At 38.5% G+C, this 27,206-nt stretch overlaps 1 protein-coding gene across 1 annotated transcript in view; it reads right to left on the bottom strand.

Annotated features, from left to right (window-relative positions):
* The window catches only part of LOC122094756, a 43,431-nt gene extending 18,691 nt beyond the window's left edge, over positions 1–24,740 (bottom strand). Inside the window, exons 1-8 of the mRNA XM_042665357.1 lie at positions 23,626–24,740; positions 20,296–20,371; positions 20,064–20,126; positions 16,137–16,294; positions 10,318–10,390; positions 10,162–10,221; positions 4,388–4,498; positions 1,768–1,979 (exon numbers count right to left, since the gene is read on the bottom strand). Of these exons, the coding sequence (XP_042521291.1) occupies positions 1,768–1,979; positions 4,388–4,498; positions 10,162–10,221; positions 10,318–10,390; positions 16,137–16,294; positions 20,064–20,126; positions 20,296–20,371; positions 23,626–24,674 (1,802 nt within the window). The 5' untranslated portion in view covers positions 24,675–24,740. The remainder of the gene's footprint in view (positions 1–1,767; positions 1,980–4,387; positions 4,499–10,161; positions 10,222–10,317; positions 10,391–16,136; positions 16,295–20,063; positions 20,127–20,295; positions 20,372–23,625) is intronic.
* Positions 24,741–27,206: the final 2,466 nt, after the last annotated feature.

Genomic DNA, 27,206 nt, shown 5'->3' on the forward strand with positions numbered 1-27,206 from the left:
CCATGACAGAAAAGAAAAATAATAATAAAATAAAATAAAAGAGGAAAAATAACCAACACAAGTCTCTGGTTGGTACGTACACCATGGGAGAGGACAGGGGATCCGGAATCAGACAAGCAGGTCTGAGCTTGTGATTGTAACAGAAGATTCTCTGTAAAGAGTGCTGATCATCTAGCATTCAATCTTACCTGATATAGGAATTAAAGTTACATTAGAGATCAAGCAGGTCTCTGGATCACTAGATTTGATTCAGGTCAAGCTTCCCTCAGAGGGAAAGTATGTGACCAACTTATCATCAACAAGATCATTTCCCTACAGCAATTTGCTTCTCCTGCACAACTCTCAACTATGCCCCAATCATGTGCAATCCTGGAGATCTTTCGATCCAGGTTTTCTTCAAGAAAAATTGTGATGCAGCTTCAGATGAAGAAAGGAACAAGAGTAGAATTGGGTTCAACTTTCTTCCTTCAGCAGCGGTGGAAACGGGGCATCAATCTAGGTAGCCATACTACATGCCATTGCAGAATCATATGATCCAATGATCTTCAAATAGAAGTCTTTACAGTGCAGAAATCAAGGCCATATCCATCAACTCTACACCTTGGATATTTCTCCAGTTGTTAAGAATATATCTGCCTTGCTCGGTATGCTCCTTCGGCAATTCAGTGTATGGCACAATTCATCTCTGGTTTAAACAACACTCCTCCACAATCCAAAAATATGTATCAACACAACATACAAAAACATTAAATATCTCATAAAAAAATAATTTAGTAGGCACCCAAAATCCAAAAAATTCCAATGCATGAGACTTCAGCCAAAAATAATTGCATTTAGTACATTTTGAACATATATACATACTAATTTTCAATTTTACAAGGAAAAAAAAAATAAAACAAATTTTGCCTCGTCCCACCAAAGGATTGCACACTGAAAAAATAGAGGCTGGGAAAAAATAGGTACAGCGAAAAAATACAGGTTGCTCCCCAATCCAGAGAATCTTCCAACAGGAAAAATAAAAACAGCAGAAAAAAGCATGACCTTCTGGTGCTCTAGATTCATGGTCAGATTTAACCTTTTGTATGCAGCATTGAAGGTTTAAGGGTTTCAGCAGTATGCACACCCCATTGGATATGATAAGAACTGAGCCAAGTTAAGGCTGCACACAACCAGCAGCAAATCAATGAATTAGATGATATCAATAGCAGAAAGAAATAGCTTTGCAGAATCTGTTCTATAGTTACAATGAAAAATAAATAAATAAATGAAGATGCTGCACTAATTTCCATCTTGCCTCAGTAGAGTTGTGAAAACTGTTCGACCCATCATTACCTTTGGTATGTGTCACAAAAATTCGTGAACCATGGATGGGTCAATGTGATAGAGGATCACACAATCATCTCAATGAACAAATTTCAGTTTGAAACAAATTAAATGGTTAAAAAGTAAGTCAATATTTTCATAATTATAACAATGCCATTTCATTGCAAATATGCAATGGAATATAGTGGCATTTCTGCAATTTCTGGAACTTCGAACTCACTTTTACAGCCATTCCTCTCCTCATTTTGAACCGAAACCCTCTCCTCATTTTGAACTGAAACTTCACCAGTGATGAAAACTTGAACAGTGTCCCAAAGGTGCCCAATTTTGCCACAATGGTCTAAATTAACAGATGGCAGCACACTTGATTTAGAAAAGCTTGGTAACAAATGAAATGATCTTACCTCATATCTTTCATGACCAAACTTGATGGAAGACAAACTTCAAGACCATCTGCTGTTATGAAGTGGAGATCCTGGGACTGATGAAGCTGACAGAGACCTCTGCAAAAATGGATGGTTCAAGAGCAGAGCAGCAGTCGGCCGGTCATCTGGATTAACTCGTAAACATTGGTGGATGAAATCCTGAGCATCTCTGGATAGAGTATCGGGAACAGGTGGTGGTATTCCCTTGCCAATCTTAAATAATGCTTGCATCTGCCATGTCAGGAAGAAAAACAGCTGTAAAACCACAACAAATTCTAGCCTCTGAATACCATACTATTTTTATGGAAATATGGATGACTGGTGAGGCAATATATTCATTAAACCATAATATAGAAAAACAAGGAAATGGATACACTGAAAACTGAGAAAGAGTAGACTGCTTGTTCATGCACTTCTCATGTCAGTATCATGGATGGGTAAGGAAGAGACGGATCCAGTCTTCCAACTGATATATTGTGGGATATACATATGAAATAACTTAGATCATATTAGGTTCAATAACAGAAATAAAAGCTAGATAATCAAAAATATGTAGAAGTAATATAAATACTACTTGAAATGAAAAATATGCCAAAAATTAGTACCCAAAATGAATAACATCATCAACATGAATCAACTGCAAGCTACATGATAGTTGGCTGGTGCCACTGGATCCAGAAAATGCAGAAACCAATGAGAAACAGTGTCTAATAAGATAATAGGTCAACTAGCAACACAGTAAAAGGTCACATAAATCAGTTCAAACTTTTGAACCAATCTTTCCTCTCTCTTCCATCCAGACCTGGCTCCAAAGCATCACAAATTAGCTACTTGAATGTGAGGCCTCTCAGAATATTACCCTCCAACTCCATGCCACATGAGATGAGAATTAAAAATTTAACTGTGGCTTTTAAGTTTTACAGTGATTTGTATTTAACTAAATGTATGTTGCCATGTCAATATGGAAATAAATTACATTTTAGGGCGGGGAGGAGGAGGGGGTGGGGGGCATAGTTGTCATGGCGTCGCCAAGGCGGCGATTTGGCGTCCTGGCTAAAAAAGAAGTTCATTGCAGTGCTACGATTTACGTGACTCACAAATGGCAGTCGCCATTGGCTGATAGGCGTCACCATGGCACCGCCATGGACTCCAGGTCACGCCTAATTCACTAGGCGGTCGATTTTTTGTAAAATGCAGGGTGATTTTGATAGGGCTATGTTGATTTTTGATATCTGATGTTGTTTAATGTTGGTTTTATATGTTATAGGGTATATATTGTAGGTTTGTAGCATGCTAAATAACTTTAGAAAATAGGGGAAATAAAAAAGTAGCATACTAAATAACTTTAGAAAATAGGGAAAATTAAAAATGACACATGGGCGATTTGACCGCCATGGCAACGCCATAATGGGCGATTCATCGCCAAATCGATTAGCCACCCCTCCACCGTCTTTGATCGATTTGACGCCGTGACAACTATGGTGGGGGGAGAAAAAAAAAATAACTGGTTAAATATGAGCACTCTTTTTTCTTTTTCCTTCATCTTCTTACTGAGAATATGGGATATTTTCAGTAAAAGACTCCAGAAGCCAACAGGCCAGTAAATAACGAAGTAATATTCATTTGGAAGGGAGAAGTATTGTCTAGGTGATGCCTAGTGCTCTTAGACTTGGAATGGACAAATTCCAAATGATATCAACTTGTGCAGAAACTAGCATTTGCGCCACTTATGGCGCTAGGGAAATTTTATGAACATTTGCGTTGCTAGCTGCTACCAAGAGCAACAGGGAGGACCAAATAACATATATTCCAGGATCACTGTTGGTCAATGCAGCTAGTCATTTGATCAGCAGTACGGTTACTCAAATGGGCATCCACAGCTGAGGTATTCAGAGACATCATGTTTAACTCCAGTCTGAGGGATTGACAGGAAATCATTTCTTCATTCCACAGTTTGATGGTGCCAATGCGCAATCCCTGTTCTCTCTTTCCTGAGAGCTTCATCAGATTCAAATGGATGTATGCCTGTCTGGAAAACCAGAGATCTCTGGTATTGGGCACAAATACATGCTCAAGGCCAACCTGGTTATGGGGACCTATTGACAACGGATAGTTGGGTTATTCATTTCAGTTGTAGGCAGGCTTCGGTTCAACAGTCATGTGACACATCAATTTCACTTGATCATTAACCACTGGTTATCAATCTAGTCTTATACAGGCTTTGATCCTAGGGCTTTATTGCAAAGGTAGTTGCCAATGTGTGTCGGTTTGCTTTATGTCAGGAGATTTAGGTGGCTTTCTTTCTTCATCAAAGAGATGCCGAACCCAGTTCTTTGGAGAACATAACATTTCACTGGATGCCAAGAAGGATAAATGAGTTAGCAAATGAGTTGGCCAAGTAAAGGATGGGGGTGATCCATGTTTCTAGGGGCTTCTCCCCATTTGATGATACTTTTTCTAGTTTGTCTTTCTTCCCTGTATCCTTTCCTCCCCTCTTAGCAACAATTCATCATTTCATACACATTTTTTGAAATTAACCAGTCAAAAAGAAAGGCAGGAAGAAAGGAAAGAAAACAAAACCAAAATCACATAAAATTTGGGGAAAAAAAATATGAACTTAAAAGAAATAATTGACTTACCCATTCTAAAGGAGAGTAAGGAACTTTACGCGTTAACATCTCTAGAACTGTGCAACCAAGGCTCCATATATCAGCTGGAGGTCCATAGCCATGTGGCTTCCTTTTAACAACCTGCATTCACACAACTTAATATGAGGAACAGACTACAAAAAATATCCAGGCGTCAAGAACATATTCATTTCTGTGTTTCCATCCAGCAGTACTAATCATCAACCAAACAAATCCTCTACTTGACCACAGATTTTATCAAAACATAGACCAATTATAGAATATTATTCTTGAAGTAGAAGAATATTTAAAGCAAGCTGATGTGAAGAACTAAGACAAGATTTTGATGGAGGTGCCACCAGAAAGGATGCAGATTATAAAAACAAGAAAACAACAAAACAAGACGAAAAAGGATCTCGATGGCTCATGGTTCCCCAATTTAGATCAGTTCAATTCCTCTGGAAGCTCAAATCAGAATCACATACAGTTGATTTCTTTATGAGAGATAAACCAAAATCGCGAAATAATGCGTCAAACTTTGGTTCACTTTGCTCGTTTCGGCCATTTGACACAGGCAATAGGTGAACCATGCAGAGGGTGCATGCTAATATGGGACAGCTGAAAAATACAAGGGAATCTGCCAATGAATGGGAGGGCATATGATTGAATTTGAGTCTGAAATGTTACACATGCCCAATTAAGACCATTCCCTACATATTCAACCAGTAGGATTTCCATATCACCCTTCGATGGGTCAAAAATAGGTGCATGTTTAGGAAAAGGTTTGCATCACTGTATGATATGGTCTATGAGTTGGTTGATCTACATAATATATATATATATATATATATATATTATTTTCTGTAAGAATTAATTTTTATGATTAGGAAACTTTTTCCACATCACCCTTCCATGTGGTAGAAATATTCTCACTACCTAGGAATCTAGGATATATTCTCACTAACTTTTGTAACTTCAATAAAAATAGTTGTGAAATTAAATGGTTAGGATAAACGACAGGGAGCCTCAGAGTAATAGGTTTCACTATATAGGATCGATCATAACTGAAGAAAAACAGAAGTAGAAATTGCTTATAGAATGAGAGCAAGGTGAGTGAAGTGACAAGGTGCTTCTAAACTGTTATTCAATAGATGCCTCCAACCATAACTCAAAAGGATGATTTAATAAGAGAGCTATATGCCTATAAGGCCAAAAATGCTGTATGAGGCTGAATATTGCCTAACAAAGAAACAACACAAACAAATAAGTGGAACTGACATGAGGATATTGAGATTACAACAACTTATTAAGCCTTATCCCAACTTCATGAGGTCGGCTACATGGATCCAGACAATATAAGTAAGGAAAGCTGAAGTCTAAATAGAGAAAGGGAGGAGGGGAAGAGATGAAAAATAAAAAATGAAACACGAAAAATAAAAGATGAAGAATGCAAAATGAAAAGTGAGAGATGAAAGTTGAAAGATGGAAGTAAGAGGAGAGACACAGCCCAACAAGTCAGGGGAATCTCAACTAAAAGTTAAATGGATCCTGCTCTCCAATAGGCTCTATCCAAGGTAATAATTGGTACAAGACCCAAACTACGTATATCATTCCTCACAACTTCTCCTATGGTCATTTTAGGCTTGCCCTTAGCTCTTGTAGCTCCTTCAATCAGAATCATATCACTCCTTATTGGGGTGTAGATAGGCCTCCGTTAGAAATGAATATACCACCTCAAGCGGCATTCTCAAAGCTTGTCATTGATCGAAACAACTCTCAAATCAGCTCTAATATGCTCCTTCGTTACTTTATCTTTCATAATTTTGCAGCACATTCATCTTAACATCCTCATCTCTACCACACATCTTCTCTATATGACATATCTTAACTGCCCAACATTCCGCTCCATACATCATAGCTGGTCTCACAATGGTCCTATAGAGTTTTCCCTTAACTTTAAAGGGATACACCAGTCACACAACACTCCAAACGCATCTCTCCACTTCATCTATCCCCCTTTAATTCTTTGAGAAACATCATCCTCTGTCACTTTCTTTATTTATGATTAATCCCAAATATTTAAAATAATCACTTTGTGGGATCTCTCTTTCCTCAATTTCACCATTTTATTATCAATCATAGAGTGACTGAAGTTACACATCATAACTCCATCTTCGATCCACTAATCCTGAAACCTCTTGTTTCAAAGGTTGATCTCCATAGCTCCAACTTAATGTTAATCCATGCTTTGGACTCATCCACTAAAACGATATCTTTGACGAAGAGTATACACTAGGGGACCTCATTTAGAATGTTCTTGGTTAACTCATCCATGATAAGCGCAAACAAATAAGGGCTTAAGGCCGAACCTTGATGTAGCCCAGTCGTAATTGGGAATTCTTTGACTTGATCTCCCACATATCTCACTGATGCAGTTTGGCGATGGACTTAGAATATCTTTTATTTACTTTCCTTTTTAGAGTTAGAATTAGTACAGTAGATTTTTATTTGAGTGAGAATTTTATTTCTATTTTAGTTAGATGCAATATTTGTTTCAAATAGGAAAGTAGGTCTTTTTTCAGTCTTTAAATAGGTTTATTGAACTCTAATGGGATTTTTGAATTGAATGAATTGGAAAATTTATGTTTTTTGGTTTGAAGCGATGGCTGCCATGGCTGCTGACCCTCTTTTCCTCCCTCTCTGAGATTCACTTTCTTCTCTTATCTTCATCTTCCCTCCTTATTTTCGTCTCCTTTTTTATTATTTCTCCCTTGCTGGCTGAACCCCTGTTCTGGGCGATAGATACAGCCCCAGTTTAGAGGATCGACCTCTTTCTCCTTTAAGTTTTCTGGACTAAGACTGTGGTAGAAGGTTCCCTACCAATAGGCGACACCAACCCAAGAGCAGCTCTTCCAAAACTTGGCTTTAATGGTTATAAATCAAAACCAGACCGATATCTGAGCTCTGCTATTGCCAGATCTGAGTTGCAGGATTTTTTTGGATCTTCATTGTTTGCTGTTTGAAGTACCTATCTGCCGGAATCAAGAGGTCACAGGGTTCGTAGCCCATGTTTGAAATTTCAGGGCAAACCGAAGCCTGGTGACGATTTCCTCTCAAGAGGCTGCCACTGATTTTTCCATCGTGTTCTGGTCTTCAACGTTACACCAAAGGTAGAAGAAGACATTTTCTTTATATTGCATTTTAACCCCTTTTCCTGATATTCTTATAAGGCCCCTAGTTCTGAAATTCTATTTCATCTTAACCCCTCCATCAAATTAATTTTCATAACTGAGCTTTTCTTTGGGATTAATTCCAGATCTGTCCTTCACTTATTTCACTCTAAAAGGGTTTTAAATTGTGCTTATTTACAACTCTGCCACCCTCTTTATAACTTCTGTTTAATTACAATCCTGCCATTTAGTTGAAGCTTTATTTCAATACAACCGGTCATTGGTTATTGTCTTTGTTTTATTGAGTGTCTAAGTGGGCCCTAAGCGATCCGATTTCAGTCCTTGGAATACGGATCCGCATCTCTCACACTATTCACCGTACCCTCATACATGTCCTTAATTATACCCACATACATACTCTACACCCCTCTCTTAACTAGGACATGTTGGATTAAAAATCTAGGACTTGTCATATGCTTTTTCAATGTCAATAAAGACCATATGGAGATCCTTCTTGTAAGCTCTATAACTTTCAATAAGCCTCCTCAATAGATAAATAGCCTTTGTCGTGGATCTACTTGGCACAAAACCAAATTGTTTGGATGGTTTTCTTTTGCATCTAGTTACTCCTAGATGTTTGTTTGCTTGACATTCGCATAAGTTTGATCACAAAATCGTCAATTATGTGATTTTGCTCTGATTTTGGAAAAATGTCACCATAAGTTCTTAATTTGACCAAGTAGCAAAATGATTTTTCCTAGACACTTCTTTTCTTGCCTGTCTCCATCATTTTACAGTTTTTTTATTCGCCATGTTTTTCACTGCTCCAAATCATCAAAGCAACGGATCCTATGAAAAACCAGCCTCTGTTATTCGATCACCCCTCCACTACTCAATCACTCATACTATTCACTTAAACTTATTTATTTTCTTTCTACTTTCAATCCCAAAACATATCCTTGCCCAAATTAGAGACTAAGAATCCCAAAATATCCTTAGACCCCCTCGCACTTCTGGCATCTTTGGCTCCTCCTCAACTTGGAATTTTGTTCGTACTCACAATCCTCTCATCATCTGGCATAAGATTGTTTGGTTCAAAGGCACATTTCCCCCACCATGATTTCACTGCCTGAAGGGCCCTCTCCAACTACCTCCCCACCCAATCCTTTCTCCTCTACCAGTATATACGAATTCCCCCCAACTAGTTGTCTCTACTGGAATGGGGCGGAGGATCCTGATCATATTTTTCCCTATTGCTCCTTCTCTTCACTATTTTGGAAAAGAGTCCTCAGTACCTATTGGCCTCGTGGAAGAAGAGTTCTTCCCCTTCTTAGGGAATAGGTTTGGGTTGATATGACTTATGTTGGATCTTCTATCTATAACACTACTGGAAAGCTCATCTTCTGCGCCACCATCAACCACGTCTAGATGGAATGAAATCTTCAAAGATCGAAATCCAACTACTTTTTTGACATGATTTGGAATGCCATCTACTATGATGTTAATTCTAAGCTTCACATGCTTCCCCATAAGCCTGTAAAGGGTTCCCCAAGGAACAAGCTCATTGTTGTCTACGAAGGTCTTCCAGGTTCAAAAGAAACTCATAAATCCTGTGTTGTGCATTAGTCCATGAACTCATCCCGATTAAAATATTTGTATATAAGACCACATATTTAATGATTTGAGGTCAACCAGATCCAACTCCTATAGAGTCAACACATAACACCAGTGTCAAAACCCATCTAACACATCAGCTGGCATAACCTAAATCAGTTAGCAAGGAACTTGTAAAAATGTGCAACTTGATAGGATAAACACAGGACACCAGGCATGGCAGAAACTTCCCAATGTCAACTCTTCCTCAAGCACACAAAAGTTAGCCACTCAAAGCAAACCCATTTAGCTTTGGTATCCTAAAGGATTTAAGGATCAGTATCCGAAGTCCGACATTCCTGAATAATACAAACCAGAGCAAACAATCCAAACAAAAGGATTGACCAATTCCGTGGTTAAAAACCTGATAATACTGCTTGATTGGCCATGATAAATTGAATCAGTCCTATTTGATAACAATATGGATTTGGATGGTCCAAAAGATCCAATGCTGGTGTTTAAACAATAGCAAGTACGTTAGAATTCTTGCATTCCTATGTGAATTATGAAAACAACTAATAATGACCTAAAGTTGCATTCCTACCCCGAGCACTTGAGATAGTCCTGAGGGCCCTTTCTTGTTTCAACGTAAAATGCCCAAAAGTAAAATAAAGTAGGGAAGTAAATACTTTCTTTTACATTCTTTCGGTATACAATGGCGAGCCCCAATGTAGAACTTTATATGTTCCTTCATTTTTATTTTGATGAAACAAATTCATAATTTTAATTCTCCTTTTCTTTACTTCCACCCATTTTATATTGAAACTAACAAAGCCAAAGGATTTTTTTTTTTAATTACTAGAGAAATTCCTAATAAAACCCAAACAGTTAACCAATATCACAAACTTCTACCATATTAGGCAACATTTAAAGCCACGCATATATCTTTCCAAGAACTGGCATGACATAATATAATAACTACAAAATAGTGAACAGTACAGTCAACAAAAGAAATTTGCAAACCTCAGGAGCCATCCAGAATGCAGTGCCCTTGCAGGATTTCACATCATTTAATTTGGTGGCCTGTGAAGGTGCACAAACATCAATGTAAAATTGAGAAATTGACACTGACGTTAAAACTGTAAGAAATATGAAAATGCTGGAACTTGTGGAAGAAACCTTTGCCAATCCAAAATCTGCAAGTTTCACAGATCCACTTGTATGCACCAAAATATTAGCACATTTGATATCTCTGCAAAAGAAAAAAAAAAAATACTTAGCCTGATCCATAAATAATAAGAGGAAAACTAACCTACCCATGTCAGACGTGTGGGTTTACATGCCACATTCTGCATCAAACATGTATGCTTTGAAACCTATTACCTGCTTAACTAGTTCAATAAGATGGGGGAAAATAGATGAAAAAGAAACAAATGATAAGAGACTTGCACTTGGCCTCGATTCCAACGGCCAAATCTAGGGTTTGGACGTCTGAAAAATGGTTTGAAAGGCATCCTGATGCAGATAAATCACTTAAAGGGTTTATTTTATTGCAAATAAGACTTGGGTTGGGTTCAAGGTTCAAGGTTCAAGGTTCAAGGTTCAAGGTTCAAGGTTTCGACCCTTGGGGAGACCAAAATTTTTGTCAAAACCGGGGAATTTCGAGGAAACCTAGGTTTTGACTCCCAAACAGTTTTTTTTTTTTTTTTTGGCCTATTTTTTGTGTACATCCTATTTTAGACATTTCTAAAACACATTCACATCATTAGTTTCATAAGAAAAAAACACATTAAGTCATACTTGTGTAGTGAACCAAAGGTCCGATAATCATTACGCTGGATTTTTTACTGAAATTCTAAAACTATACTACATAATTACATAGTCAATACTATATATAGTCTACAATCTACAACAATACACAATACATAATCCAAATGATCCAAAATAAAGAAAAATATTACATCATCATGAATAATCTCTCAATAGTCAACACTCAAGTACTCAACACTCAACAAATCAACACTTAACACTCAAGTGACAACAATCAACACTCAACATTCAAAAGTTAATTCCAAGTAGAGTGTCTAGGCGGTTCCATCCCACGAGCTATGTACCATTGCAGATGTCGTAGCCGCTCCTCTGAATGCACCACATATGCGCCCCATGATATGTTTTGGACACAATTGTCTTGGTAGTCTATCACTGCCCATCTATAAGATGCATCATCAACATCAGATAGGTATCCCAACCTAGCTGAAGCAAGAACCACCCTTAAATTCAACTTTGTTAGGAAAAAAATGGAAATCTCCATTGTTTCCCAATTTTTCCACTCCTAGGAGAAAAAACTAAGGAGAGAGGATCAAATTCTACTAATAAAAGGCTTGGGTTTCTTTTCAAACTAATTTATATAGAACCTTGTTCCACCCAAAGGGTCGAACCAGTTCGTTTGGTCGAAATTCCCCATGTTTTGGAAATTTCGTTGAATTTGGCCGAAACATGTCGATACATGGTCGAAACCTGTGACTTTTAAAAGTCACAGGACATATCGTTTCAACCCCTGGCAATACAGTCGTTCCAATCGAGTTCTTGAACTATCGTTGGGTTATGTAGGTGTTGGGCCATTGATCCCATGGGTTTCTTCGCAAAGTGGCCTAAAATATGGGTAGAAATTAGGAAAACGAGATTTACTTCATTAGTTTAGTTAAGAGTCCTAGTCTTGATATGATTTTTTTGCTTTATTTAAGTCAGAACTCCATGTTGGAGTCTTAAGTTTGTCTTTTAGGAGTCCTAGTAAGAGTCTATTTATGTCTTTCGTTATTTACTGAACAAAGCTAATGTCCTATGTCAAGTAGCTAATTTCAGTTGTTTCCTATTTTGAGTCCTAGTATGTGTTGGAGTCCTTAACCTCTATACAAAGACGTTGTTGTAACAAAAAAGACAATTACTATTGAATGAAATTCTCTCTTGCTATTTGCAAGGATTTGCCTGAGGTAGGTTGTGTTCATCAGCTGTGAGAGCTAAGGGTGAGAGACATAGGCTAATATAGCCATTCCTCTACCCCTATTCTTCCCTCCCTCCTTTTTTCTTCTTCCATCTACATTTTTCATCCATTACCAAGTAAGTACTGTTCTTCATTTATCCAACTAAAACCCTAGTTTCTAGAAGGTTGGATACAAGGTGTTTTTTTTTATTAAGCAATTCAGCCATCCGATCAAATCCAACTTTTGACCAGACCCTCCATTTCGTCAAAATATGATCAGATTCAAATCTGAGACAATTCTGATGGTCAGATATTAAGATAATTCTTTTTTTACGATTCTGCCCCTACCTCCATTACAGCTATGTTTAGGTCATTCCACATCGGAAATTGAATCTGTTTTCACTACCTATTTAGGCTACTGATATTTGATTAATTCACATCTGAAATCAGTGGTCTAGCTTCCCCTTATGAACCCTAATTTTTGTTATCAAATTACTGTTTTACCCCTTCTCTAGATTTGTCAGAATTACTCCATAATCAGGAATTTTATTCTCTGTTTTCTATCCTGTTTGGTACTGTTTTATTCCTTTAAATCAGTACTACATCATTTCCTCATAGCTGAACGCAACAAGTCAAGAGACGTGCATTTCCATGCATGAAATTGCATTCCACATTTCCTCTCATCCTTCCACCATTTAATCTTCTTCTTTTTTTTGGGGGGGGGGGGTGGTGGTGGTAAGCAACAACAGAAATTTTATTAAGTCATGGAACAAGTACACAAATCCAATGTCAAAGTCTAATATAATGGAGAAGACACCCCCAAAGTGTAAGATATACAAAAATTTGTACTCCACGGAGTACCCCAGCAAAGGATGATAGCTCCTTGATACCCATCAAGATCTATCCACTCATTCCCAAGTCAATTGATCAGCCACGTTATTAGTTCATCTAGGTTTCCAGCTAGGTTTCCAGCTGAATGGACAGTTCATTAGAAGCCAGGTCCAGCATACCATCTTCTCCTTCAACCTCCTACCCCCCCCCCCTTTTTCTTAACTGAAGAAGAGAACAAGAAGGTTGTCAAGGACTGTCGCCAGGCGATGATTAAATATACCAGTGATAGTAGCCTTGTTGGTCACAAGGCAGTTGACGGTGTAATGCAGTAAGTGCCGTCATTGCTGTCAACAGAGTTTGATTAACACACTCACAGAGCAGTCATCAGTGACATGGCAGTAGCAGTGATGTGTACAGCTGGGCAGTTGCACAAAAGGGTAGTATATAAGGAGCAGTAGCATGGCAAAGGCAGTAAAGTGTTGGCAGTGTTCAGAGTGACTTAGCAGAGCTTTTGGGTGAGCTGGCAGTGTTTGGTAGTAATTGATCAGTGCAGGATGTGTCAGACAGCTACTGGACAAAGCAGGCAATCACATGGCAATCAGGGTCAGCTTGGCAGTGTTTCTGAGGCTTCTGAGGTTAGTCGGCAGTATCTTGGGAGATCTGGTAGTGCCAGAGAAGCACTGTGCACATGGTTTAAAGTATCTCCGATACCGATACGTATCTTAAATTTAGCCGACCGATACGGTGACCGATACCGATACTTTAATCCTTGATCTTTAGCATATCTTAGCGAATCTTCGATATGATATGATACCCTACGATACGTATCTTAAATTTAACCAACCGATACTGATACTTTAATCCTAACAGACTGGGCAGTGCTGGGCAAGTCAGAAAATGTCTTCTGCAAATAGGTCATCTTCGAAGCTAATTTGGGCAGGTCAAGTGGCAAAACTGACAAGTTAGATATATTAGAGACGTGTAGAGCGTCAACTCATCTTTTCAACGCAATTAGAATCTCCTCAATCCGATTCTGTATGGGGGAGATACAGTCAGTATTTGACTGCCTAGTGTTCAATGAAATACCCCAAAGATGTTTCACATGGTTGACATGGTGGGTCGGACCCACATGTTATGATGGAAGCTCCCATTTAGGTGGTTTCATTTTGGACACGTGGCAGGGGGGTCCATGTGGCATTGGTGAGGTGGCATGTTGCCAAAATGATGTGGCAGATCATATAGGTAAGGTGGCATGAGCCACTTGGCAGGTGAGATGGAACTATGTGAGTGTCATGGACACCCACCCAACTGCACAGGTCAGCCTGGCAGCCAGATGGGGAGCAATGGATCACAGGAGGCCCACTGGGGCCTGGCCACATGGTGCCACAGAACAACAACCAGTAGCATGGGGTTAGCATGGGCAACCACGCACATGGCTGCAAGCACAGGAGGCTCAAGGCCCAGGCCTTTGGTCTGCAGCAGGAGCCAACAGAGATTCAAGGTGCAGCCCTCAGGTCCATGGCACGAGAGCCAGCAGCAGTGCATCAAGGGACATGGCCATGGGGACCAAAACAGCACTGTCGTGTGCAAGAGAAGAGGCCCATGGTCGCACCAGCCGGCAGCCGTGTCATGAGCGAGTGCGAGCACTGAGCAGGCCCTGGACTGAGGCAGCCGCAAGGCTTCACACGTCAAAATGTTTCAAGGCATAAGTTATCCGACGATTTGCCAGAGAGAGCAGCCGACGAACCAAGCTCTATGTGACCAGACACATAAAAGGGGCTGATTTTGTAATTTTTAAAGTCGGAAGACCACAAGGGCATAAGCCTGAGCATGGAGGGAGGTCTCGGAAATTTTGAAGATTTTCACCAGGTTCCAAATAAACGACTGTGATAATGCCACATCTCCATGACTTCGGTCTGAGGGCCAACTTCCCCCAACACACCCCCCCCCCACAAACTTCTGTGCAGACTAGGAGTGTAAGTTTGGCCCTGATAGCCTGACCCTGCCCTAAGCCCGAACAAGGCTTGGGCTAAGATTTCTGACCCTAAGGACGGGCGGGTTAGGGTTGAAAAACACTGACCCTGGGTTAGGGTGGGCCGGGCCTATGTCCAACCTGACCCTGATTTTAACCTTGATTTATATTAATATAATTTAGGGCTATCATTCCTTTATTCAGAATAATGAAATTTGAATAATTGATTCTTATGGAGTTATGGTCAGATGTCCTGAACATCTATTATTATGTTGCATTTCATCATTTTAATTGTGTATCGGTTTTTTTTTTTTTTTTGTTATTATTTTTTTAATGCGTAGGACACAAGTGACAAAAACATTGTCAATTAGGATTACCCCGACCTTGACAAAAAGCAGGGCCCACCTGGCCCAACCTGATCCAACAAGGGTCAATAGGGCCAGGTTGGGTTGGCATGAACCCAGCAGGGTTGGGCCTAGGCATGGGTCTGACAGGGTTGGGATGGGCTTTTAAGAAACCCGACTCAACCCAGCCCTGTTTCAGGCCTGGTGCAGATGCAGCTAGAACTAGTTCCATACATCAAGCGAAGATTTTTCCTTCTATTTTCTACCTTGTTGAACCACAACTGTTATGTTAATAGGAAAAACGAAGGTGGTACAGAAACCAAAGTCCCAAACTGTGCCGAGGATATCCACTACAATGGACGTGAAGGCCTGCAGAAAATCTCAACCCAATCTATCCAACTAACAGCAACATTTCCCTCAATAAAGAAGCCAAAATAGAGCAGAATCACAAAGCATTTAAAACTCATCAGCAGACTTCGAATAATAGAAACCAAAGTGGTGACAAAACACCAGACAACAAACCAATGGTTCCCTGCACTAAATCAACCTCTCCCCTCATAAAAGGAGACATTGAGTAATCAAGACCAAGAATCTGAAAGTAAGATCCCTAGATAGACATCCCTAAGTCAATAAAGACATTCCAAAGTAAAGCATTCTACATAATCAGACAGTATATACATTTTTTCCTACTATACAGCAACATGCAGGCAATAATTGGATGAGTACAACTATGCAACACAAGATCTAAGCAAATGAGCATTCTGTGTGTGCCGTTGTCAAAGGAATAAGCACTAATCATAAAAAATTATAAACTACAAAAAAAAAAAAAAAAAGCAAGACAAAAAAAATACAAAAAGTCCAGTTGTCACACCTGTGAATTATTTCACGATCATGAAGATATTTCAAACCACTAAGGATCTGCCTCGTGTAGGCTGAGACTTGGGAATCTCCAAGATGATACTTTTGATAGACTTTTACAAGAGAACCTTGCGTTACAAGTTCGAGGAAGATACATAGTTTTCCTACATGCTGCAAAGTTCATCATGTAAATAAGTAGACTATAAAACCTGCAGTACAGTCCTCATATTCCAGTAATTTTACAAAACATAGTTCCAGTAATTTTACAAAACAGAGTATAGAAAATAAAGACAAGTGGAAAACTAGGAAGCTATAATAACATGATCAAATAGACAATTCGTACACAACAAAATCTATTGAGGCACATGCTCCTTTTTTTTCTTTTTTTCTTGGTAAAAAGTGATCTTATTGATGAGATGGAAGCTTTTATTATTTAAATAAGGTATTGATGACAAGGAAGCACATGCTCCTCAAGTCCAAATAAGAAGTGCTTGTTAACTGTAAAGGAGCAGTCGGGATAATTGTTAAGTTTTGGCTTCTAAAACTGCCACCTTCAAAATGCAGAACAAGATGATGGAATGGCAGTAAAAAAACACCAAAAATAACCTAATGGAATGAAGAACTCATATCTAATAGAATTACCATTTGGATCATTGAAAGACAATGACAGAAGCTTCATATCTTGTAACAAAAACAGTCCATTCATGCATAGCACAAATCGTTAACATAGGAAGCAACTTGCAACTAAGTTCAAGGTTTTCTAAACTGAAACCAGTAAAGAATAGAAGAATAGCACAAAAGGATGCAACAAATTTGACCAAAATTCATAAACTGTTAACTGATGCTGACCTCCCCAGTTTTGAGCCTTCTATACAACTGAATTTAAAATGAACTTATAAGACCCAAAAAATACACTACAGAATGGACAAAATGCTCCTAATCAAACTAAGAAAGCAAGTGAAATAAAAGAAGAATATCGGCATATTGCTTGTGGCAGAACTCATATTCTCATTTGACTTGGTAGCAAGCTTCTCGATATTGTTTTATGGATCTTGATTTCTAACAAGACTAAGAGGAGACCAAAATGACACTACCCGGGTCCTTGGGCCGTATAGGATGGGGTAACGACTTGAGTCTAATATGACACCAGCCTCTTTATTTATAATAACGGAGAGAAAGTTCTAAAATATTACAAGGACCATTAAACCCCTTAAGGACCTAAGGACCCGTTTGGAATCTGACACTTTCCCTAAAACCAATTATTACAACACTCCCCATCAAGCTGGTGCGTAGATATCACATATGCCAAACTTGCAAATAATAGGATGAAACATCTTACTACTAAAACCTTTAGTAAATACATCAGCCGCTAAAGGAAGGGAAAGTCATTGAAATGAACTCAGAGTTGCAAGAGAGGGAGAGAGGATTCTCACGGGAAGAGAATCACACACTGTACTAGCCCGTAGGCTCTCAAACCAACTCACTATTCCATTTTATTCAATCTGTCTTTTCAATCAGTATTTCAAGAAAATAAGACTCCTACTACGCAACTACTATCAATTTAGGAAACTAAAATTAAGTTAAATAAGCAAAATAAAATAAGTCCAAATTGGTAAACCCAATATCCTATCCTATGTAATCGACCCAAATAAAAGAAAAGACTACAATATTATTCCAAAATAAATAAACCTTCCTAAATCCTACCAGATCCAAAAATTCACTTAGACACAGTTCTTGGTCTAGGTTCCCAAATGGGTTCGGGTCGATACATTGAAGCGCTCCAGCATCACATCAGCTAAGGAGGAAGATCCTGGGCGATTGATATAGGATGGCCTCCTTACTATAGCATCATGCATTTTAAAGCCGTGAGGCCCATGGACCAAAGCAGACAATATCATGCCAAGGGTAAAGGGCTGAGTCGTTATAGTGGTATCAAAGTGAACTTAAGACCGTGTTGGGCCACAGCGGGGCAATGTGCTGCAAGGGGGGGAGGATGTCAAACCCAAGAAATGGCTCAAATCCGTTGAGCACCAAAGATTGGGCAAGGCATGGGAGAGGCGTTGAGGGAGGCATACTCTTTAGTCTCACATCGGCTAGGGAGGAAGATTCTGAGCTAGTGATAAAGGGTGCCTCCTTAATATGGGATGATGCGTTTTAAAGCCATGAGGAGCATGAGCCAAAGCGGATAATATCATACCAAGAGTAAGGAGTTGGGTCGTTAAAATAGGTGATATAGATTAATCCAAGTTAAGGTGGGATTCGGGGAGAAATGCAAAACAGTGATTTGATGGAGGTGATATCTCTTAGCCCCCTTTAACTTAAAGAACGGAATGTTATAAAATGTAAGAAGAAAAAAAGGAGATACAAAAATAAACACAAGAAAAGGAGCAGAATAGGCCAAAAGATACAAACCAAAAGCGGCATGCAAAGTGCAACCAAGTAATGTATAGCTTCAGTGCAATATTGCTAAGTCACTACACTGTCTCACTCCTCTAGGTTTCTCTAGGACTCCAACAACAAATAAACAATAGAAACCCTACTTGGCCTAGATAAAGAAAATTGCAACAAGGAAATGAATAAAAAACTGGAGGCCAATTTCTTCTCATAAAGTCTCATCCTTTACTCTAGCTTTTATGCATATGATGTGACATACAAATTAAGGGGCCACACAATGAGTGTGAGAAGTCATTCCCACAAACATTTATATGGAAGGTGGCATCATTTGTTGGGGCCCAATGAATTTAGCGTACATCATTAAACACGTTCAGACAAAATTGACAGTCAGACAGGCCAGCCAAAATGTTGCTATCACTGCTATCACTAATCCTCACCACCTACATACAGCATGTTAATCAACACATGTGCATCTCCAATACACATTGAATTGCTTAACTTATCATGAAAATGAAAATGGGACTGTCATTTTCTTCTTCCATGGATGAGCACACATGCTTATGTATTTTCGCATGTGTGTTTGGACATAGCTGTGAGCATCCCATGCATGAAATTCCATCCTTTCTTTCTACAATGTTGGTCCCATATTATACAAAGGGATACGAGTAGATACATTAGGTTGGCAAGCATTATTCAAAAACTATTAGCCAAACATTCAGTAATTGATCCTAAAAATGCTGTTTCAGGGACCCTCATGGCAGAGCAGGACTCATGTAGACAATGCCCGTTCAGTTGGGTATTAACAATGTTGGTCCTAGCAAATATTTCAGCTACTCTATATTCACAAAGTGAAAATAACTGAAAAAATCACGATGTCACAATAAGCCCACTGGGAAAGCAGGGTTCATGTAGACAATCGTTCAGTTAACTGTAGCATCTGTGTCTGTGCCAAGCAGTAGCAAATATCTATGCCAGCACTTTATTTACAAAATGACAGCCTAATTAGTTTAAGATGTTTGATGTATACATGTTTTATTCAGTTAACCACATGAAAGCAAGGATACTGAGAGAAAGGCTAGATGACTGAATGGGATTAGATAACCCAATAGTCCCGGCACTAAACATGGACTCAGGGTGTAAATCAATTTTCAGCTATTGCAGAGCTGCTGATGCATCACTCTTGAGATACTCCAAATTTGATGTATACCAGATGAAGACTACCAGTGTACCACAACAACAGTAGCACTTGAGGAATGAAATCAAAGCAGACAAAAGCCAGAAGAAGTATTGATCATGGGAAAGTAAAGAAAAAGTCAGCTCGTTGAACAAAATGAAGAGTTCATGAATACTTGAAGAATTCTCATACCAAACTACTTTGTCAAAGATTAGGAACAGAATGAAAGAATCTAACAATAAAAGTGCAAGTTGAAGATACTTGTAAGTAGGTAAAACTTGTTCTAATTTCCAATCTCAAAAAAACTTATTGCTAGAAAATGAAAATAAAAATAGCAGGACACATGTCACCAAAAACGATAAGGAATGGTACCCTGTCTGTTCCAAGGTATTGAACAATATTCTCGTGTTCAAACTCCCTTAAGAAAGCAATTTCCTGAAAATAAAAATAAAAAAGAGAAATCAACAGTAGCAAAATCTTGAGCACAACAACAGTGAGGGCAACTCTAATAACTAATAAGTGTTTGATTTTCAAGGTTGAACCGTTGAAGGGACTATATATATATATATATATAAGAAGATTTATTAGGATGAAACTGCCTCACCTGCACAAGCTGCTGAATGCTCTGGGGACTCTGGTCAACCAAAGAAATCTCTTTTACAGCAAAAAAGAATCCATCACTGCAGAAGAAGCATGAAAATGAGAATACGGCAGAACATCAGAACTAGTCAACTTGTGTAAAATGGTATAATAAGATCAAGAAAGTGTTCTAGTCTTCTATGGAACACAACACTTATGTGTATTTACACACAAGACCACAATAATAGGAAAAAATCACAAAAATAACCCTACAGTATAACATACACCTCTATTTCTTAACAAAAACATTTCTAATCAAATCTTTAGTTACACATTTTCCTTGACTTCTTTCATAACTGTATCTCCTACAAAACTATATTATCCTCTCTGATCCTTAGTCGTGATAAACGTCTTGGTTGTCTTTGGGATTTTTCAAGAATTAATAAACAACCTTAGATTCGTTATAAGGGTTGATGTGGAAAAGTAAATTTATACAGGTATCACCAAAAAGATCTCAGAGAGAGCATGCTAACAAATACTAATTTTATCAAAAGCTGATATCAGATTCAGAAGTTGTATATACTACCTATGATTCTATCATGAAAACTAGGAAAACGTGTAAACATGTGTCTAGTTAGTTTAAAGAGTGAAATATAAGAAGAATCAAAAGTTTGTTATCTTTGTAAGAAAAGTAATTCTCTGACATATAGTTATCCCTACTAGTGAAGTGAGACGAAGGTGGGAACAAGAAGTTTCCTATTTAACATAATTATCCAGACATATATATGTGTGTATATATATATATATATATATTTGAGCTCTGGAGTTGGAATTTTTTGTTGGGATTTGGAATTCTCTTGCGTTAGATTTGGATTCAAGTTGGGAGTAGGAGGTGTGGGAGATTGGCTCTGATTCCTTCGGTTTCTGGTAGATGGAGATTTGTTGAATGGTTCCAGATCTAGATCTTCTTTTATTAGCATAAGTTACTGGTGTGTCTGTATTTTCTGAAGGTAAAGGTACAATTAACTACACTCTCTATGAATGAATGAATGAGTTTGTTTTGTTAAATGGAGAGGAATTAAATGGTTGTGTAGTTCTGCTCACTTATCTATGTTCATTACATCTGCGCCGCCCTTTTTGTTTTGTTTTGTCTTTCCTTGTTAAAATTTTTGTTTGGAATTGCATCGAATTTTTGTGACTTCGAATTTTGTTGCATTTCGATATTTCAAAATTAGAAGTATTTCAACTTCAGATTTTAATTAGGTAAGTTTTTATTTCAGTTTAGTATAAAAATGCATGTAATGGGGCTGTCTAGAATTCGTTATCTCATTCCTCCATTCATAAAAGTATGTTGGATGATGGATTGTATTGGTGGTGGATGTAATGCATGTAGGACACTTTGGCTTGATCAATCTATATGATACGTCTGGTAGACAGCCGGTACCTTACTATATTCTGCCGTTATAAGCACGTAGCCGGTTTGTCGTAATGCGTCACGTTGACAGCCGGCACTTATTATAATTAGCCATTACCCATCAATCTTTTTGTGTGGATCCTCGCGCTTGTCCTTGCTTGGAATCTCCATGTAGCTGACCCCATTAAGTTAGGATAAGGTTTTGGATGTGATTGTTGTTGTATCTAGGCATATGTGTGTATATATATATATATATATATAGAGAGAGAGAGAGAGAGAGAGAGAGAAAGAGAGAGAGAAGATTAAGTAATTAGTATCCATTAAGTTTTTTTTTCCCCTTTTTTGAGGGGTCAGCTCCTTGTTTTCTAGTTCCTTCCTAAAAAATCAACAAAGGTTATTAGGAAATAAAACAAACCATATTTCAGAATAGTTTCGATATTTAAGTTTTTAACATATATTAAATATTTTTTAAAGTAAAATCGGTCCATCTTTTGGCAGCATTTGGCAGGTTTTCGTTCCTCATTTTGGGCCTAAATTGGCTTCTAAATCCAAATCAATTGTTTGCCAGAGTTTTCATTCTCAGTTTAACAAAAGATAATCAAAACAAGAAAACAGTTTGGACCTCTTTTTCATTCTCAATTCCATTTCAAAGAAAGCCAGTGATGCGTGTGAGTAAGCACCAACAGAACTAAAGAAAAAATTGGAAACTAAAATGGCAGGATTTTTTAAGCTTGAATTCTCAATAGAATCCTTAAGACCCACAACCCCATAAATGTGGAAAGAGTTTTATGCTCCAGATATCCACTTGTTCAACTATTAATCCTCTGTTACCATGGATTTATCAAACCCTTTTTCTAGGGTCTTAACTGCCTACAGTTCCTCTTCACAGAACTAAGCTCCACGCCTCCACCCTTGAATACATTAGGGCTCTTCTTTTGCATCTTTAAAAAATAAAATAAAATAAAATAAGAGAAGAAGAAGAAAAGAAAAAAGATTTAACTCATCCACGTTTCAATACAAATTACTGCTTCAGTTAATACTTAGAAGAAGCCACTAGAAACACAGCCCCTATGCCCATTATTTGCCATGACCAGAAGAGAACATACTCTATTAGCTAGAGTTTGGTCAAGAGAAGTTGAAAGAGGATGGAGCACTCCAACTACACTTCTGGCTCTGCTCCATTATCTTTCATTGTGATTGAAATGACATATAGCAGGAAGAAAATGCAAACAAAAGGAGAAAAAAGGAGGGAAAAAAAGTTGCCTTGGAAAAGGAATCACCAGAAGGGATCCAAATGGAAACCTAAGCTGTGTCTTTCCTCGTGTCTTTACCGTGTTCTTTGGATTCTGAAGAGTTAGTAATAGAGTAAAAAATGACAGTGAAGTAAAGGGATTAAGGGAGTAAAAGAGTCAGTAGAGTTGCAAACAACAGAGAAGGGTTATAGCACCATATTGGATACAATCCGACCAGGAACTTAAGGAATGAGATTTCGATTGATGATCAACGGAGATACCTCTCCAGGCATTCCCGTCCACAGAATCATTCGCCTTGTTTTGGAGCCGTTTTGAAATGAAGCATTTTGTAAGCATTGGAAAAGCAGTTTGAACTTTCAGCATGAAAATCCATCTATGAGGAGTTAAATGCCTTGTGTCTCAGCGAGTAAAAAGGCAAATACAAATTTTTCTTCTTCCTGAGCACATTGGCGGTTTAGAAGTAGAACAGACGCAAAATTATAGTGGCTCCAATGTCAATTCGTGGCAACACAAGAAAAAGTAGAACAGACACAAAATTATAGTGGCTCCAATGTCAATTCGTGGCAACACAAGAAAGTAAAGAATGAAAAACTAAATAAAGAGAACCGACGCAAGTTGTTGCAGTAAGATAACATAATATCAACAGGGCAAATTAAAGACATAGAAAGAAAGAGCACAGAAAACTCACTCTGTGAACGCTTCATACGCAGTCCCGAAGGACCCAGCTCCCAGAACATGACCTCGTTGCCATGACGTGATACTTCGTCTGAAACTACCGCTAGGAGAAATTGTATACGTGGTTTCGGTGGTCGAGCTCGAACAATCCTCATCGTTCGATGTGGAAAATGAAGGTGATTCCGGCATAACAGTGGTCTTCCCAAGTCTCACTTCAATTTCTTCTTCTTCCCTCACAACAACATCCCCACTAACTTCCTCACCTTCACCACTCACCCCATCCTCTTCATCAGAAGAGCTCGAATCTAGTCTCATAACCGGACACGAAGACGAACCCCTGTCCTCCTCTGGCGCAAAAGACCCAATTATATCCCACGTCGAAGCCGAACCCATGTCATCAACATACGGACGCTGTAAAGGCGGCGGAGCAAGCATCGGAGGCCGAGCTCCCTTAATTCCTCCACCACCTACGGCGTCGACGCCACCAACTCCGGAAGACCTAACATCTAGTAAACCGTAGCAATTCTTCGACTCGTTTGACGGAGCAAGCTCAACTGACACTACCGCCTCATGGTCAACCCTAACCCCAGTTTCGTGTGCCTCCTCTCGGTTAGTTGGACTAACAATTTCCTGTAATCGAGAAGCGGGGAGTACAACAGACGAATGCCGAGATTTACTCACCTCCCAAGCATCTGCCGGAATACCCAAATCTTCAGGGCCAAAAATTCCTAGACTCTGATAGAGCCGTTCGGCACACTCAACGCTGTCAATTCGGAAGCTAGTTTCCAAGGGGATGACGTCAAGAGATCGAGTTCGAAGAGAATCAGAGGGTGATGAAGCAGATGAATAAGAAGACGAAGAGAAGGGATCGTAGTTGATGTTCTTGAGTGCGTCGCGTCGTTCAAGCTTCGGTGACTTCCGCTGCTTTGGATCCAACATAGAAGCAGTTGCTCCTTCTTCCTCTTTCCTTTCCCCTTTCTCACGGTGATGGAAAAGTCGCCGGAGATGGAAGTGACTCATCGGATCTGGTGCTGCGAGAGCTGAGGTCGCGCCATTAACCATTACTGGAAAATAAGAGAAAAACTTGAAAGCAATCTCTTTATCATTTCGCGGCTCCACCTGTGTCGTCTCTTTTCGGCTTTCTTTCTTCTTTTACAGTTTGTCTGTCGCGTAGGTTGTGAGAGATCGAGTGTACGTGCAGTTGTGAGCTAGGAACGTTGGATTTGTCAACGAATTAACTTTTCAATATTGGTACTGATCGGACGGTTGTGAAGAGGTCGCGTTGGATATTTTCTTCGTCTGGAAAATGTTGACTGAAATACTTGGTAAACGCCGTCGCAGGGGAAGGGAAACGCGGTTATGGATGAATGTTTCGGCCTTTCGGGGTTAAATTATGGGGGAATTACTATTAGTCCCCTATACTTCACCTATATTGACTAGTACTCTCTTACCGAAAACTTTGTTTCTAATACTCCCCGACATCGAAAACTTTATTTCTCTTTTTCCTTCCAACTATTTTGAAATGCCAAAATTACTCATCTTCTTTCTCTTTTCTTTTCTTATCTATTCTATATTATTTTTCTCATCATTTTCTCTCCCTACTCCCTCTTATATATCCTTACTTGAATTGAATTGAACTTAGAAATCTAATGTCCAAATTCATGCGGCCCCACAGAAAGATTGATTACATTATCTCTAATGTTGGTAAAAGGATGAATGAACTTGTTACTCGACTCAGTCTACTTTAGGTTTCTAAAGACAAAGAAAAACAAGCCATGACTCTTTTTCTAGCAGAACCTTCTGATTATGAAATTGAGATTGCTGAGAAATAATTCCAGTCCATGCTACCTCAACAGGCAGCAATTCATAAGCCAATTCCTCAACTTAATCAAGTCATGAGGAAAGCTCGTAAAGTTATGCCTACTGCTCTAACAAATTATTATTACCCTCGACCTTCTCCTGTAGACCTACAATTTGAAGTCGAAGGAGAAGCTGCTAATTTTTCGGTCGATGGTAATACAATTATGGAGTGGAACATTGATGGTTTATCTGAATACCAAATAATCAATCTCCTTAAACAGATGCTTATGTATGCCACAACAACTAAATTAAATCAAGTTTCTGATTCTGATGTTGCTAAAATGATAGAAACAGGATTTTCTACCCAACTTCGTGGTTTGTGGGATTTTTATCTGTCTGAAGAAGTTAGACACAAAATCATAAATGTTGTGACCAGTGTTCCGCAGCAACAAACTGAACAACTCGCTGATGGTAATTTTGCCTGTGAACTATTTATGTAAATCAGAAAGATGCGGTTAACACCTTGGTTTATATTATAACTCTTCATTTTGTTAGACCAGCTGAAATTTTACCTGATCGAACAAGAGAACAACTTATGAATCTCCGTTATCCTGCACTATCTAATTACATATGGTATAGAGATGTCTTTTTTGCTAAAGTCTTTACCAGAGATGACTGCAACAACTCCATATGGAAATAAAAGTTTATCTCTGGTTTGCCTCCCTTGTTTGCTCAAAAGGTAAGGTATAGACTTAAAGCAAAGCATAATGGCACTATTCCCTTCGAGCAATACACCTATTGGGAATTAACTGCTGAAGTATGAAATGAAGGTTTTTAACTCTGCACAAACCGCAAACTTAAGAAACAACTGTTTAAAGAGAGACAAACTGGATTTAGAGAACTTAGAGATTTATGTGAGCAATTTGGATTCGAGAAGATTTGTCTTCCATGATCTAAGAAGACTCATAAAAAACTCTATAGGTTTTCTAAGCTTGAATACCAAGCTAAGCCATACAAATCTAAACCTAAGTGATTATTTAAGAAACGCTTTTCAAAATCTCGTCCTCAAAACACTTTTCCTTCTAACAAACCTCTTGTTTATTATAAGTGTGAAAAGTATGACACCATAAGAATAATTGTCAAACTAAGGCCCGGATTAATGCCTTAGAAACTGATAATTCTCAAAAGCAAAATCTTGAGAAGGTCTTGCTATACAGCTCGTCCGACCTTGAGTCTAAAATTGAGTCTGACTCATATCAAGAGATTGTTCAACTCGAGTTCGACAATGATTCTTCCAAGTCTAAATCCTAGACTCCCCATTGTAATTGTGATCCTTACTAGTCTATGTTGAAAGAAAATGGATTAATGGTTCTATCAACCGAATAGTCATTTCTCTTGAAGGCAATTAACTAAGTCACCGATCCAATGACTAAGGCTCAACTCCTACGTGAGTATATCACCTTAGTTAAGGATACTACTCGGTCTAGCCCTGTTCCTACCCTTAAACCTGTCGTTCAAGATTACAGTTTTAAAACTATAATCAATCGAGTTAAGACTACTTCTTAAACCCGTGAACCTACTATCTAAGAACTTCATAAAGATCTCAATGAAGTTAAGACTGAATTCAATAATCTTAAATAGCGAATTTAGATTCTTGAACTTTATAATAAACAACAATTGATTGAGCCAGACTTCGAAGAATAATCTTTTTTTAAGGATCTACTATCAACTCAAAATACAATAGCTAGTACCTCTGCAACTACTGATGCAGTTTCTTCTGAAGACGCTCAAGTC

The sequence above is a fragment of the Macadamia integrifolia genome, chromosome 12, assembly GCF_013358625.1.
Source record: "Macadamia integrifolia cultivar HAES 741 chromosome 12, SCU_Mint_v3, whole genome shotgun sequence".
Taxonomy (NCBI): Eukaryota; Viridiplantae; Streptophyta; class Magnoliopsida; order Proteales; family Proteaceae; genus Macadamia; species Macadamia integrifolia.